General features: G+C 37.8%; 2 protein-coding genes and 1 long non-coding RNA gene across 3 annotated transcripts; all 3 read left to right on the forward strand.

Annotated features, from left to right (window-relative positions):
• The first annotated feature begins 6 nt into the window (after positions 1 to 6).
• Positions 7 to 851, forward strand: LOC113070375 (nuclear pore complex protein Nup153-like). The gene is made up of 2 exons (XM_026243657.1): positions 7 to 331; positions 420 to 851. The coding sequence occupies exons 1-2, from the start codon at positions 325 to 327 to the stop codon at positions 770 to 772; spliced, it is 360 nt and encodes a 119-aa protein (XP_026099442.1). The 5' UTR covers positions 7 to 324; the 3' UTR covers positions 773 to 851.
• Positions 852 to 1,495: 644 nt separating this feature from the next.
• On the forward strand, positions 1,496 to 2,097 carry LOC113070376 (uncharacterized). The gene is made up of 2 exons (XR_003279912.1): positions 1,496 to 1,579; positions 1,721 to 2,097. It is a non-coding gene; the product is annotated as an uncharacterized LOC113070376 (long non-coding RNA).
• Positions 2,098 to 3,523: 1,426 nt separating this feature from the next.
• Positions 3,524 to 11,243, forward strand: LOC113070377 (krev interaction trapped protein 1-like). The gene is made up of 17 exons (XM_026243658.1): positions 3,524 to 3,566; positions 4,205 to 4,354; positions 4,434 to 4,590; positions 4,693 to 4,785; positions 4,895 to 5,024; positions 5,399 to 5,642; positions 6,137 to 6,252; positions 6,376 to 6,519; positions 6,687 to 6,843; positions 8,671 to 8,778; positions 8,883 to 9,039; positions 9,197 to 9,348; positions 9,592 to 9,758; positions 9,852 to 9,939; positions 10,416 to 10,622; positions 10,709 to 10,825; positions 10,906 to 11,243. Exons 2-17 carry the CDS (start codon positions 4,256 to 4,258, stop codon positions 10,981 to 10,983), a joined length of 2,214 nt encoding a protein of 737 aa, XP_026099443.1. The 5' UTR covers positions 3,524 to 3,566; positions 4,205 to 4,255; the 3' UTR covers positions 10,984 to 11,243.
• The last annotated feature ends 3,505 nt before the right edge of the window (positions 11,244 to 14,748 follow it).

Here is a 14,748-nt window from a genome sequence, read left to right on the forward strand (position 1 = left end):
GCAGCGAATGTCATTCCTATTTTTGGCAAGTCTTTAGTAGCTGAATCTTCTGCATTGAGATTTGGGGAACCATCAACGAAATCGCAAACTCTAGTGACGTCCACCTTCACCTTCGGAAAAACGGAAGAGAAAAAGGACACCTCCGCACCCTCCGGTGCATTCTTATTCGGTGCTTCCAAGGAAGCTGACAAACCGGCACCAACCTTGGGCTTCTCTTTTGGCGAGCCGGACCCTCCAAAAGATTTCCCCAAGCCTACACTTACATTTGGGAAACCTGCTGATTCAGCAGAAGCCCCAAAACCGTCATTTAGTTTTGGACAGAGCATGACAGGTAAGTGGAGGGGTCTTTTCTAATTTCTTTATGGCTTTCCTTATGTTGTAGTAATACCTCCGTTTGACTGTACGACTGTGCTTTCCAGAAACATCTGCTCCAAAGCCCCCTTTTGGCTTAATGGCCAACTCCTCAAGCACCCCAGCTTCCTCCAGCTCCATTCCCAGCCTTTTTGGCACTCCCACTACCTCTTCCCTGACTCCCACACCTGCGCCCTCGAGTACCTTTGTGTTTGGCCAGAATACCTCCACTGATCATACCGTGGCAAAGACTTTCATGTTTGGACAGCAGCCGCAGGACAGCCAGCCCGCACCTCCTGCAGCACCTTCTGCTGCACCTGCCCCAGTACAACCCTTCCAATTTGGCTCTGGTACAAACTCATCCTCCACTGCATTCACTTTTGGTGCCGTTGCGTCCTCCACCCCAGCCTCTTCCGGTTAGTTTTCCACCAAACATCTCATTGTTGTCTTGTGTGGTTCTGACATTTGTTTTTGTGTACAACTGTGTCTTAATTCACTGATCTCTTTCAGCCCAGCTCCACCTGCCAACCCTTCCCCATTTGTCTTCAGTTCTACCACACCTTCATCTGGCTTTGGTTCTGGACAGACCCCCATCTTCGGTCAAAGTGCGTCTCAACCCAGTGCTCCTGCATTTGGTTCAGCAGCACCTTCGTTCTCTGCCACTGCTTCGCCAGCTTCTGCCTTCGGAGCCAAGCCCAACTCTGCCTCTGTATTTGGTCAGCAAGCTAACCCTGCACCTACGTTTGGATCTGCTGCTTCCTCCACAGCCCAAGGTCAGAGACACTTCTGTTAACATCAGCAGAGAAAAAGAACAGTTTCTAACAAATTCATGTCATCCTAAACCAGTATGATTAACTACTTGAGTGCATAACAACAATGTCCTAAATGCATTTTACCTTCAAAATACTACAAAATCAGTGATGCGGATGATTTACAAATTCAAACTGAGTTTTTGAGGGTGAAAATGGCCACCATGCTACCTAGTAAAGCCTGCCAAAAATTGGTATGCATTTATGTAACCGTTACCCCAATTGTTATTTTTTGAAGGAGGATTCCAGTTTGGAGTACTGTGGATTTGGAGCACAAGGGAGCAGCAATAGTGTGTTTGCCTTTGGGCCGGATCAGCAGCTTCCAGCAAACTCCTTGCCGCCAGTCCTGCCATGCCCACTTTAAATCCTCCCTCTGGTGGGGGCTTCAGCTTTGGTCAGACCCCTTCTTTTAACATTGGGTAAGTAATTTCTTTCATTGGCTTAAACATTTTATTCAAACAGCTACACTTTTTTTCCCCAAATATTTATATTCATGTTTAACTTCATTGCCTTTGTTACCAGCAGAAAAAGTTTATTAATGTGAACTTTCGCCATAACAGGTCAGGAAAGAGTTTCAACGCAACACCATCTGGGCAGACTTCAGTCACTGGACGTAAAATCAAAACTGCTGTTCGACGCAGGAAGTAAATGTTGGAAAGGATTTGTTTTGGTTTGGACGTAGACTGTTGGGACAAACACTGAAGTACTTAGTATTTTGAGCATGGCACTGATTTACTCGTAGTGCCAAGAGATTTGTTTTTTGCTATGGAGGTCATTGATAAACTGAATGGGGAACACTGGCCCACACAAAGAACCTAACCAAGACTTAAGGATGCAAAATAACACATTACAATCAAGCAAGAACCTTTTAAACAGGACAGTAAATCTTTGCAGCATCTGCATTGTGTGCAGGATTTTTTTTTTTTTGGTAAGTAAATAAAAAAAAAAAAAGAATTGAATGATGCTCTGAAGAAAAAGTGTTGATCGGTTGCTTATGCTTGGTGACTTCATATGGCTGAGAAACAGACCTATTTGCTGAATCTACAGAAGGGTGTGTTTTCTTGTACTGAATGACCGGTGTATTTTTCTGTGCACAGGTTGTGTGTGTATGTGTGGTTTCTTTTGTATGTGCCGAAAAGTGTTTGATGTAAAGATGTAGCCTGTGCGCCTGAGTGCTGTCTGATGTGAGAAGCAAAATGAATGTTTTAAGGTGGTCGGGTGACGTTGAGGGCCATGCACCTCCAATGCAGAGATTTGCAGGCAAGGAAGAAAAAGGAAAAGTCCTTAATTCTTCTCTCTAAAACTGTAGTTCTGAATCTGTTCACGTTCATCTTGTATACTTTTTTCTTATGTATTCCCTCTTACTTTGTCTACCCTCTCTATTTGATACCAACTTCTCTTTCTCTCTAGATTTTTTTTCTTCTTGTCTTCTCATCCTTTAACTTGCGCTTTTGAATCAAATAATTGGCCTTTGAATATTATTAAAAAAAAATTGTAAATAGTGAATTTTTTTTTTAATCTGTGAAGTTTTGTGTGTTAAAACAACTTTTTTGTGTTCTGTGTTCAGTCTTTTAGAAATTATTATGTAAAGCCCTTAATTCAAAGTTGCCCAAATCCATTTAAAAGTAAACTTAAATGCAAATTGGGGATCCTTTGAAGACTAAAGGAATATTGGCTTTTCTGATCCACTTTTGTTTGGACCAAAACCAGTATTGTAAAAAGTGTTAAGTATATATTTTTATATCCACTTGTTTAAATGGACTTAGGGTGACTTTGGATAATAAGGACATCTACTTAATTTTTAAAGCCATGATAATTATTATTGGCTGAGTGATAAATAAAACCATGGGTAATTGCCATCAATAAAACTGCAGTGTTGAGTGTGTTTTTATACTTTTTATTCTATATTATGAAGCTATTGATTCACGTGGTTCTGACTGATGTGTGTACAGGTTTGAATGAATTTGTGTGAATGTATATCTTAGTGGTTTATTATTATTATTTTTAAGTATCTCAGTGCTATTAACAGTAGCATCAGTGTTGCATATGATAATTTATGGCTGTGGTAAAATCTGTTAAATATAGTAAAACTGCATGTTTGTTGATCGTCTTTCTCATGCTTAAGAACAAAATGCTTTTGTTCTGGCAAAACTTGCATAGTATCCAGACTAAGTATGTTAATAGAGACGTGCCATGTTATTTAATGGAGTTTAACAAATTAAACTGTCTGCTTACTGCTTAGGTTTTTTTATTTTATTTTTATTTTTTAACAAGGAGCTGCCACACCAATGACCTTTTTACTTTTTAATGGTTTCGTTTTTTGGAGACCTTTATTTTGAAGTTTTCCTCATTTCCGTTTGCAGACGGAAGAGCGTCTTTGTTAGAAATATGACAGAAAAAGGAGAGGTACGTTTTATATTGTGTCTGTGTGCTGCTAATATTCTTCCTGTATATTTTATCAGCTATAACAAACGGCATATATTGTAAATAAGCTATTACGAACTTCCGCACTTAAAGCATCATCTCTAATATCATGGCTGCGAGGTGGAGTCAATAATAATTTAACTTTTAATAACTTGAGAGAGAAGTTAAAGGCATTAAATTTAGGTATAAATTCTGTCTTAATATTCGCATTTCTCCGTTATGTCTTCAAAACACATACAGTTATATATATATTCTGTCTCTCTCTGCATGTGTTTATACGTGGTAAATATTTAAGTAATAGTATATAATTGTAATAACGTGACGTTAATACTACAATATAAGCGGATTTAAAAACTAACATATTATAATTTACCCGAAAACGTAAAAAAAATAAATAAATAACATTGTTTACCATTGTTTTTCTAAACTTGATTGAATTTTTATCGTAAACTATTCTCTATGAGCCTTAAAAAAATGGCCCACACTTACATGCCTTGTTGACAATGAAGCAAAGGCATTACTTCAATAACCAGAATAACCTGTAACTTAGTTTTAGTTTTTCTTTGGTGCTCATTGTTGCTTGGTGCTGATCCTCATACACGTTCTTTATATAATTGCAGGCATGGTGTTTAAAGAATTAATAATAGCTGGAACTAAAGAGGAGCTACGTGATGGGAAATCAAGAGTTAGAAGAGGTGTTTGTAGCTGTCATACGACCAAAGAACACAGCCAGCCTCAACTCCAAAGAGTACCGAGCTAAAGCCTTTGAGGTGAGTGAGGTATAAGTGAAGCATTATACTTTAAGTTCATTCTGAACATCTCCATGTGTAAATTTCCATTTCCATACAGATTTTACTTATTGAAGTTCCCCTGGAGGGAAAAGAGAAAAAACGGAAGAAAGTACTCCTTGGGACCAAAATTAAGCCTGACAGTGACCGGACGAAGTCAATTCTGGAGTATGTTGATGAAACCACGAAGCCCATATCCAATAACCAGGGCATAATAGGTTAGTGGTCGTTGCAAGAGGTGTTTGGTTTCAGAACCTAATCATTCAGCTCTACATAGCTCTTCATTAGTTCCACTAAAGCATATATGATCTCTGCTGCAGGGAAACGTGTTGTGCACATGAGGACCTTTCAGTTAGACCGTGACAACGGAGGGAAGGAGGCCTCCTTATTTATTGTGCCAATCAATGTCAAAGGTGATACTCCATACTCCCATAGGTGTCCGAAAGGTCATATGCAAATTAAAGTGGGTTGTGTCACAAAGCAGTGAACACTGATGGTAATATGGTCTATATTTCAATGTAGACAACAGCAAGTCTGTTCATCACCCTGGGAGCCCCAGTTTCTACTGCCTTCAGGACATTATGCGTGTGTGTAATGAAACCAGTGCCCATTTCTCCTCCACCACCTCAAAGATGCTACTCGCTCTGGACAAGTAAGTCTGAACATCGACCCTGACCACCAAAGTGTCTGGAAATCATGCTGATAGGACTTATTTTAGAAACTTTTTTTTCTATGTGGCTTATTAACTGTTGGATGTATTGTCATAACTATTGTTGTTGTTATAACCAGTAGCCTTTCGGTTAGTATTAGGTAGAGGTGACATTCTCATTCTATGATTGGACAAATATCAGTACTTTTGGTCTGTTTTCTTGGTAGAGAAAAACTTGAAATGTTATGTTTTTATTTTCTAAAAGTTTATTGTATTCACTTTTTAGGAATACATTTGCATTGAAAGACAAATGTGTTTTGAATAGTTGTTGTTAACTACAGTAGGTGTTAATAAAGTATTGGCACTGATTGTGTCAGGTGGTTAGCAGAGCAGCACACTGTGCCTCACGCCATTACTGCCCTTTTCCGGCCGGCTCCAGTAGACCGTGTGAAGACTAATGTGAGTAATCCAGCCTATGCAGTGGAAAGCAAGCAAACCAACGGCCCACTCCATATGGGTTATACAGCTCTGGAGATCAAGAGCAAGATGATGTCCCTGGAGAAAGCGGACTTGTGCATTGAGAACCCGCTTTATGGGTCAGATCTGCAGTACACTAACAGAGTGAGACACTATTTTATGATTATGTCCAGAAAAGTACTGTAGGTTGTGTTTTGAATTGCATTCATAGCCATTTAATTGAACAGACCCAAGTACCCTACTATTTAAAGGTTTGGGGTCAATATAGAAATTAATGCTTTTTATTCAGCAAGGACGCATTCATTTGATGAAAAATGACAGAAAAGATATTTATAATGTTATATAATTTCTATTTAAAATAAATGCTGTTCTTATATAATGAACACAATTATCCTCATTTAACAGAAATGTTAAGCAGTACTGTTTTCAACATTAAAAATAAGAATTTTTTTCTTAAGCACCCAATCAGCGTACTAGAATGATTTCCGAAGGATCATTGAAGACTGACGCTGAAGTCCTTAAAACATCTTATTGGCCTCAAACTCATTAGTCATTTGTCTTGTGCAATTCTTAATTGATCACTTGAATGCATGATAATAGTTAAAATAACGATTTAACTATTAAACTCTTGTATAAAGGTGGACAAAGTCGTCATCAACCCTTACTTTGGCTTGGGAGCACCAGATTATTCCAAAATCCAGATTCCAAAGAGAGACAAATGGCAGCACAGTATGACCAGTGTCACAGAAGACAAGTCAGTATATGCACTTAAAATGCCAATGTTCTGTGTATTATATTAAGACAATAATAATCAGAGACATATACATCTGTTGGTGGATTGATCATGATTTCTGTCACCACTCTGTGTGTCCTGTAGAGAGCACCAGTGGGTGGATGATTTCCCTCTGCACCGCAGTGCCTGTGAAGGAGACACTGAGCTTCTGTCTAAACTTCTGGACAGTGGTTTCTCGGTTAAACAGCTGGACAGTGACCAGTGGGCACCCATTCATTACGCATGCTGGTAAAAAACAGCTTCTTGTTTCTTTCAAGTTTGTTTAGGTCAGAAATATGAGATCACTTGGATCCCTTTTCCCTATTTTCTTATCTATCATCTCTCCACTTTGCTCAATTAAATTATATAATAGGCTCTCAAAAATATAAATCAATCTGTTTTTCCTCTGACTACAGGCATGGAAAGGTGGAGGCCACCAAGCTTCTGTTGGAGAAAGGGAACTGTAACCCCAATCTTTTGAACGGCCAGCTGAGCTCTCCTTTACACTTTGCAGCCATTGGGGGCCATGCTGAAATTGTACAGCTGCTTCTGCAGCACCCGGACATAGACAGAGTGAGAAATACTATATTTTATATATAATTGTCTATGCCAGTTTCCACTTTTTTATATTCAGATTACCTGTGTCCTTAAAACACTATTAATTTAAATTATATATAATATGTCATATTAATATAATCAATGTATTAACAAAATAATTCATTTAATGAAAAACACTTTTTTTTTTACTTAACAAACCTCAAAATGAATAACCATTTTTCTTGTTGTACAGGTTTTTTTTTTAAATTTTTTTTTTTACTTATCGTAAATAGTGTAGAATGTTTATAGTGTGAATATATATTATGGTTTATCTTCTGTATGGGGTTTCTAAGGCAAACATAGGAAAACATAGGAAAACGATGAATTTGGCACACTTGTAGTGGTGGTCAAGAATAGCGATCTGAGTCTCTAGGACCCACTCTATAGTGCTAACACTAATTGACAAATTCAACATTGAAATGGTTATAACTTTTGAACCCTATGTTCTAGAAAAATTACTCTGATTACTCACCTCAAACTGTACACATTTGATATTTTACGTTAAAGTATTAGTTCACTTTTACAATAAAAATTTCCTGATAATTTACTCACCTCCATGCCAACGTTCATGTCTTTCTTTCGTTGGTCGCATAAGAAATTAAGGGATATATTCCAGGATTTTTCTCCATATAATGGACTTGATTGAGGACCAACTGATTGGAAGGTCCAAATGGCAGATTCAGTTAAGCTTTAAATGGATTTACACGGTCCCAGCCCAAGAAAAAAAACAAAAACAAACAAACTTATACTTTTTAACCACAAATTAAGCTTGAACGCCTAGTGTTCCAGAAATATAAAGATTTTTGCAAAAACGGACCGAGTTGCACAGAAATGACTGAACAGATTTTTTCTATTCACTAGAGTTCCGTGCCAGTGTTGATTTATGCTAGTTATCTTAGCATGCTAATTGGTTAGCATCCTAACCGGTTGCCATTCTTCTAATGTGGTTCTTTCGGCTTAGGTTCAGTTTAACCTTAAACTACATTAGAATAAAGTTAGTTTAGCATGCTAATCTGTTTAACATGCCAAGTAACTTTTTTGGTGAGCTCATTGTCACACTGAATCTTCTCCTCAGCAGTTTGGTGATCATGCATGATTGTCTAGCTCAGTGTGTTACACCATAGATCACGAATGTTTATTGTCATGGGTTCGCATTCAGTGTGACACATGCAGAGACCGCAAGAGGTACTGTGGCAAGAAATGCAGCTGAAGTTGCTGCTTTTACAGATGTTGTGTTTGTGAATGATTTTATTTGAATTTATTAAATACTACATGCAGTGCATGTACATCCACATACATTTGATTTGATTCTCACTTTGTACTGTTGAGCTTTGGCATCCATATGAATGCACATTTCTTGGTGGCACTATAAGATAAGTGTTAGGCATCTAACCAAGAGGTTGTCACTTCAAGTCTCTTGTGAAGCAACTTCATAAAATTACTTGCATATTTACATACTTAAATATGTGAGTAGGTGTTGTACTGATCATTCTTTCTTTTCTGGATTAGAAATTAGTATTTTTTTTATATTCATTGTTCATTTTGCTCAGCAATGTACTTATTTCTAAAACTTTTTAGTAATCTTAGGATGGGTTGGAAATCTCTTTAGACTTTCAAAAATCTGAAAATCTTTGCAATACAGCAACAAACCCTGTGAATAAGCAGTCTGCAGAATGGATAAATGGATGGAATAGCAAACTATACTTTTATAAATGGCTAATTCACTTTTAGCACATTACTACCATGTTAGATTGATTAATTATTTTGGGATTTTGTTATGATACAATCTCTTTTCTTTTTAAGCATATTGAGGACCAACAGAAACGATCCCCTCTTCAAGTATGTGAAGAGAACAAGCAGAACAGCTGGGAGGAGGCAGTGAAACTCCTTCAGCAAGCCAACAATAAACCAGTGAGAGTGAAACCTCTTCGTTCTACTACACAGTGCTTCTGCTCCAGAGAGCTGCCATTCTGAAGTCTTGTAGATACTGAGTAGTGTGTTCTGATGTGTTTCAGTATGAGAAGGTGAGAATTTATCGCATGGATGGATCATACAGGACTGTGGAACTGAAACATGGGAACAACACAACAGTGCAGCAGATCATGGAGGGCATGAGACTGTCGCAGGAGACACAGCAGTACTTCACCATCTGGATCTGCTCAGAGAACCTCAGTGAGACACCACACACCTGCTAAAATACACTCACAACACAAGTCAGATATCACCTTCACCTACTTCTGTAACATTTCTGTCCATTACATCAGATTTTGCCTCATGCTTTTCTTATTTGATCTGGATTGAGACAAATCTGACCTGTGGTGTTTTTCAGGTCTGCAGCTGAAGCCATACCATAAACCCTTGCAGCACTTACGGATCTGGAGCGAGATAGTAACCGATCTCACCGCTCTGGATCCCCAAAGGGAAACTTCTCAGCTCTTCCTGCGCAGAGATGTTCGACTACCCTTAGAAATAGAAAAAAAGGTTTCTGGCAGAATGTTATTATATCTTTACTCAATCTGTTTTTGCTCAATAATTCCACCTGATCCACATGGTGTTTTGAAAGCAATGGTTTAGAGCAAGGGTCCTCAACTCTAGACCTCGATCCAATCCAGGTTGGAGCTAATCTCTGCAGGAAAGTGGATCTCCAGGTCCAGAGTTGAAGACCCCTGGTTTAGAGTCTTTTTCTACATTCTTCTGTGAAATTAATGTAAGCTTCCCTCCTAGGTTGAAGATCCAAAGTCCATCCTCATGCTGTTTGATGAAGCTCGTGACTGCCTCCTCAAAGGCTTCCTATCAGCATCAGATGGCAAGCTAATTACTCTCGCCAGCCTCCTCCTGCAGATTATTTATGGAAACCATGACAGCAAGAAGCACAAACATGGCTTTTTGAAGTATGTAGCTCATTCCTCATCGATTGCCCCATATTGACAATTACTGTTTCCGTGCCTGTGGTAAAAGACATGAATATTTCTTGTTTAATGCAGTGAGGAAAACCTCAAATCAATAGTTCCAATCTCAAAGGTCAAGAGCAAAGCACATCACTGGACTAACAAGATACTTCACGAGTACAAGGTGTGTCGATTCAGATTTTCTTTTAATGTTGCTGTTGGTAAGATTTTTAATGTTATTCCAATCTTATGTTCACAGAGGCCGCATTTATTTGATACAAAATATTAACATTGAAAACAACTGTTTTCTAATTTCATATATTATAAAATACAATTTATTTTTGTAATGGCAAAGCTGAATTGTCAGCATCATTACTCCAGTCTTCAGTGTCACATGATCCTTCAGAAATCATTCTGATTTGTTGATCTGATGCTAAAGAAAAATTCATAATTATTGCCAGTATTGAAAACAGTTATGCTGCTTAGTATTTTTGGGGAAGCCGTCATATAGTTTTTCAGGACTCTTTGATTAATCGAAAGTTAATTATCATCTTACGGACCCCAAACTTTTGAACAGTAGTGAATACAGTGTGTTCTTCTTAAATGGGAACTTTCTTTCTGCAACTGGTCTGATTTTCTCAATTGTTTGTGTGTCTGTAGAATTTGAGCACTAGTGAGGGTGTGAGTAAAGAGATGCACCACCTCCAGAGACTCTTCCTGCAGAACTGCTGGGATATCCCAACCTATGGGGCAGCTTTCTTCACAGGACAGGTGCTCACCAAGGCCAGCTCCAGTACCCACAAGGTCATCCGAGTGTATGTGGGTGTGAACACCAAAGGCCTGCATCTAATGAACATGGAGACAAAAGTAACTTAAAATCATATGCTTCCACATGTGTTTTATTACTCAAGTCTTCTGTGACATTGTGTTATGTTTTGTTTTTTATTAACCAGGTGCTTCATCTTAGTCTGGAGTATGGGACATTTGTGTGGCAGTTGGGTCAGGCTGACCAATATGTCCAAATACACAGTCTAGAGAACAAGAAGAACTTTATTGTACACACCAAACAGGTATTTGTCTCCCTTGCATCTTGACATTCGTTGTGACAATGTGAAACCTGAGTGTGTGTGTGTGTTTTTTTTTTCTCCAGGCTGGCCTTATCGTCAAGCTGCTGATGAAGTTGAGTGGACAGATCACACCAAACGACAAAGCTGCATCAGATAAATAAGCGTACGGTTATCCCCATCACAGAGAAGCACCATGTGTTTGCCTTTTGCCAAATATTTGCAGTTTATTTATTATCAATAGTTGGACTTAGAGTTGTTTATACCAAAAGGAGAGATATTACATATCATCATAAATGTTAATCTAATTCACCATGTAATATTTTCTCACTGTATATAGCATATGCATTTTATAATGTCATGATACATTTGTGCTTTTACCAGTTTTTGTAAATATTACGAACCATTTTAATAATAATAAAACTAATAATAATAAAATCACCCAAAGATCCCTTTGCATGTTTTGAAGAATAATAAGTAAAAGCCTTTATTATTTATTTTCTTATACACTGGGAGAACAATCAGCTTTCAAAAAAATTATCCTCATGTAAATCCGTAATAATGTTCAACTAATATTTTCACAGATACATTTCCATGATCATTGCAGCCATTTGAAATGACTACATTTTTCTTAATTTTTTAAAAATGCTAATTTGCTAAGAGTAATTCAGACTGAATTGTGAACCTGAAAGAAGCTTTTTCATATATGGATTTTTTGGTTGCACTATATTTTACAGTACATATACTAACATGTACTCATAGTGTACTTACATAGTATCTATCTAAAAAAGTTCTGGTAATACAAGGTAACTACATGGGGTAGGGTTAGGTTTAGGGGTAGGTTCAGGGTTAGTACCTTGTTATTACATAGTTATTGTAATTACTATAATAAGTACATAGTATGTACATGAGGAACAGGACTGTAAAATAAAGTGCTACCAATTTATATATATCTAATTCTATTATTTTTGGTACACTTAATATAAAGTTTATAAAATAATTCTTAGACACAAGAATATGTTTTGTGCACATTTCCATTCAGGCTGTCTTTTCTGAGATAAATGGCTTGTTCTGAATTGTCAGAGCAAGCTTGATGGCAGCACATTCAGCCTTTATAATATTGTCATGTTCTTCTCTGCTTTATGACCGGAAATCTTAATCTTATTTTCATGTGAGGTCCAATGAACGCAGCGTAACATTTGCATTATTTCAAGCAGCACGTCCAGAGATTGTTAATATATATCACATTTATGGATGCACTGAGACTTCATTAAGTCCAAGATCTAATCCAGAGTCTACAGATAACTGAAGGAAATGCATTTTTGCTTGCATCTTTTCTCCACCATGCACGTTTTGTGTCTCTCATTCAGCTTCCTTTAGGTGATAAATAAAAGGTCCTTTAAGAGCTGACAGGATTTTGTCAGTCAAGCCTTTCAATACGTTCCCTCCTTCCTTCTCTCACTTATCGTAGTCATTGTACACAACAGAAGGCAGAAACCAGACTTCTGTTGCTGTTTCTCTAGAGAATGAAAAGATTGTTTTCGGTCTGCCAAAACGATGTGGATTCTCTATTCCTCTGAGAATTCCATGTCCACAAAAGTGAGGAAAACGTTCTTGCTCTCAACAAACCGTTGAGTAACAGTGTCCGACTTCCCAACCACTCATTTGTTTGTGGCGCTGAAAGGGAGATCTTTCAGCAGCTAAAACCCATCTAAAGTCAGAGAAAACTTGCTGTAAAACAGAGACAGTGATGCCTCATTGACACGACTGAGATCTTTCTCACACAATGCTTGAATGGGGGCTTAGAGGAGCAGAAAGAAGGAGAAGGGGAGGGGAATCTTTTCAGTTCTTCAAATGCAACAATAGTCTTTGTCTACAATGTCCCTCCGTTCTTATTGGGGTTACTGACAGGGATGGGGTGGAGGGGCTGGATTTCCATAGAAACAGTGACAAAACAAGCTGGTGCCAGAGTAGGAGAGACACACAAAACATGCTTAAAATCAGGGATGGAATCTCGGTATCGATCTCTGCAATTTAGTTCGAAGAGACAGTGTGCCAAAGAAGGAGAAAGACTTAAGTGAAAGGATGGCTAAAGCTTCAGTTGTGAAGAAGAGAAGGCAATGAAAAATACTGACGCGGTATAAAAGCACTCTTATCATTTCAGAGTGACATTTGGACCAGAACTCCGTTGTGCTCGCGGTTATTGCTCGACTGGATATCAAAATGAACTCCGAAACTCAATATGAGGACTCAGTATCCAGCATTGTTCTGGAGAACATCAAGAACAGGCTGCTACATGCTTTCAGAACATCAGCAGAGCCAAGAACCTCTGCCGAGACAGCTATTCATCCGATCGGAAAGAGTTTCCAAGTAAACGAAGAGCTTCGGAGAGCCAAAATAGATGGAGCCATAACTTGGTTAAGATCAGAACTGGTAAGTTTAAAAACCACTTACTCTATTACATCCTAAGTGACATTTTAAATTGTGGTGTTGGATTGTTTGTTTTTTGATGGATGGGTATGTGACTGTGTCTAATCTGTTGCTGTGTGATTGTCATGCAGCTGGAGATGCGCTCTCAGGATCGTCAGCTGGCTCAGACTCTGCTGGGTCTCGATCAGGAGATTCAGAGGCTCAGACGGGAGAACGGATCTCTGCTCCTGGACGCTGACAGCGCTGACCACCGGTGACCCCATAGGGTAATCAATGCACTGGCAAGCAGATGTGTGTATAGGAGTGGAAAGAAACATGTTTGACAGAAATAACTTTCCTTTCCTGGAGAGCGCTTTGTGAAAACTTGACCATATCAGTCAAACTGGGTGATGAGATTTGCAATCAAAACTACATATACCACCCTTTACGCCTGGCATTAACATACACATTTTGGTGATCGAATCATGATTGGAAAGCAGGTGTAAATTCTAACACTAAATTATCAGATTTCTATGCAATGATCACACTGGGGATGTATTGGAATTATGGTATACATGCAATGCAGGTCAAAGTATCTTAATAATATACTGTAGGCTATACATAATATTATTCAGATACAAAACAAATGTTAATACCAGATGTAAAGGGCACTAGCCTTAAGAAGGCTAATTGAGACTTATTTTATAAGTATGCTTTGCATAGATAGAATTTCTATGAATAACTATAGATGATGTAGTGCATATATATTCTTCATATTACTGAGATTGTGACCATCTGTTGTATGACTGAAATACCAAGTGTTGATGTTTGTTCAGCTTTAAAAAAGCATGTTTTCATCTGTTTTTTGAAAATGTCTTGATAGATGATTTAAACTTCTTATTTGCATCATGAACAAATTACTCTCGACACTGATCAGGTTTATAGGTTTTAATCATCATACTTGTGGTACTAGTAATAAGTGTGATGTCAAAGCATGTCTTATATCATTAGTTTTTTTATATTTGTCCTGGAAAAAATTGATAATCAGTGAATATATGTTCATGACTTTATCAAAAAGAAAAGAAAAATCTAAAAGTTCCATGCTATGACTCTCACAATACAATAGAAATGAGTTGTTCATTGTTCTGCTTTCAGAACATTACATTTCTGGTAATTTGCTGTCAGTGTCATAAAAACATCATACAACACTTAAGCACTTAGTTTGAAAATGCATTTGAAAATGAAATACAATGAAAGAAAATGAATTTACAAATATACAGGCTAAGAGCTGTTTAAGTAAAACAAACTTCCTCAGTGCATTCTAAAGTATATCTATTAGTGCATTCAGGTAGAATAGCAGTCTATCACCAAAGACAAGTTTCTCACAGTGTAAAACATTTGACCTTTTCTCTTTAGTATGTTCTGAACTTAAGGCAGTTGTGTTACTTCGGTTGTTTTAAATACAGAGTCCAATAAAACATGAAATTTCTCACATAATTTGTTCTTGTGTGAGACTCAAC

Source organism: Carassius auratus, unplaced genomic scaffold, assembly GCF_003368295.1.
Source record: "Carassius auratus strain Wakin unplaced genomic scaffold, ASM336829v1 scaf_tig00003805, whole genome shotgun sequence".
NCBI classification, from domain to species: domain Eukaryota; kingdom Metazoa; phylum Chordata; class Actinopteri; order Cypriniformes; family Cyprinidae; genus Carassius; species Carassius auratus.

Excerpts from the sequence above, each read along its gene's own strand:
- LOC113070377 (XM_026243658.1), top strand. The coding sequence starts at position 4,256 with ATGGGAAATCAAGAGTTAGAAGAGGTGTTTGTAGCTGTCATACGACCA. Across the intron at positions 6,253-6,375 it reads ACCAGTGTCACAGAAGACAA|AGAGCACCAGTGGGTGGATG; the intron begins GTCAGTATATGC and ends TGTGTCCTGTAG. Across the intron at positions 9,759-9,851 it reads CACAAACATGGCTTTTTGAA|TGAGGAAAACCTCAAATCAA; the intron begins GTATGTAGCTCA and ends TGTTTAATGCAG.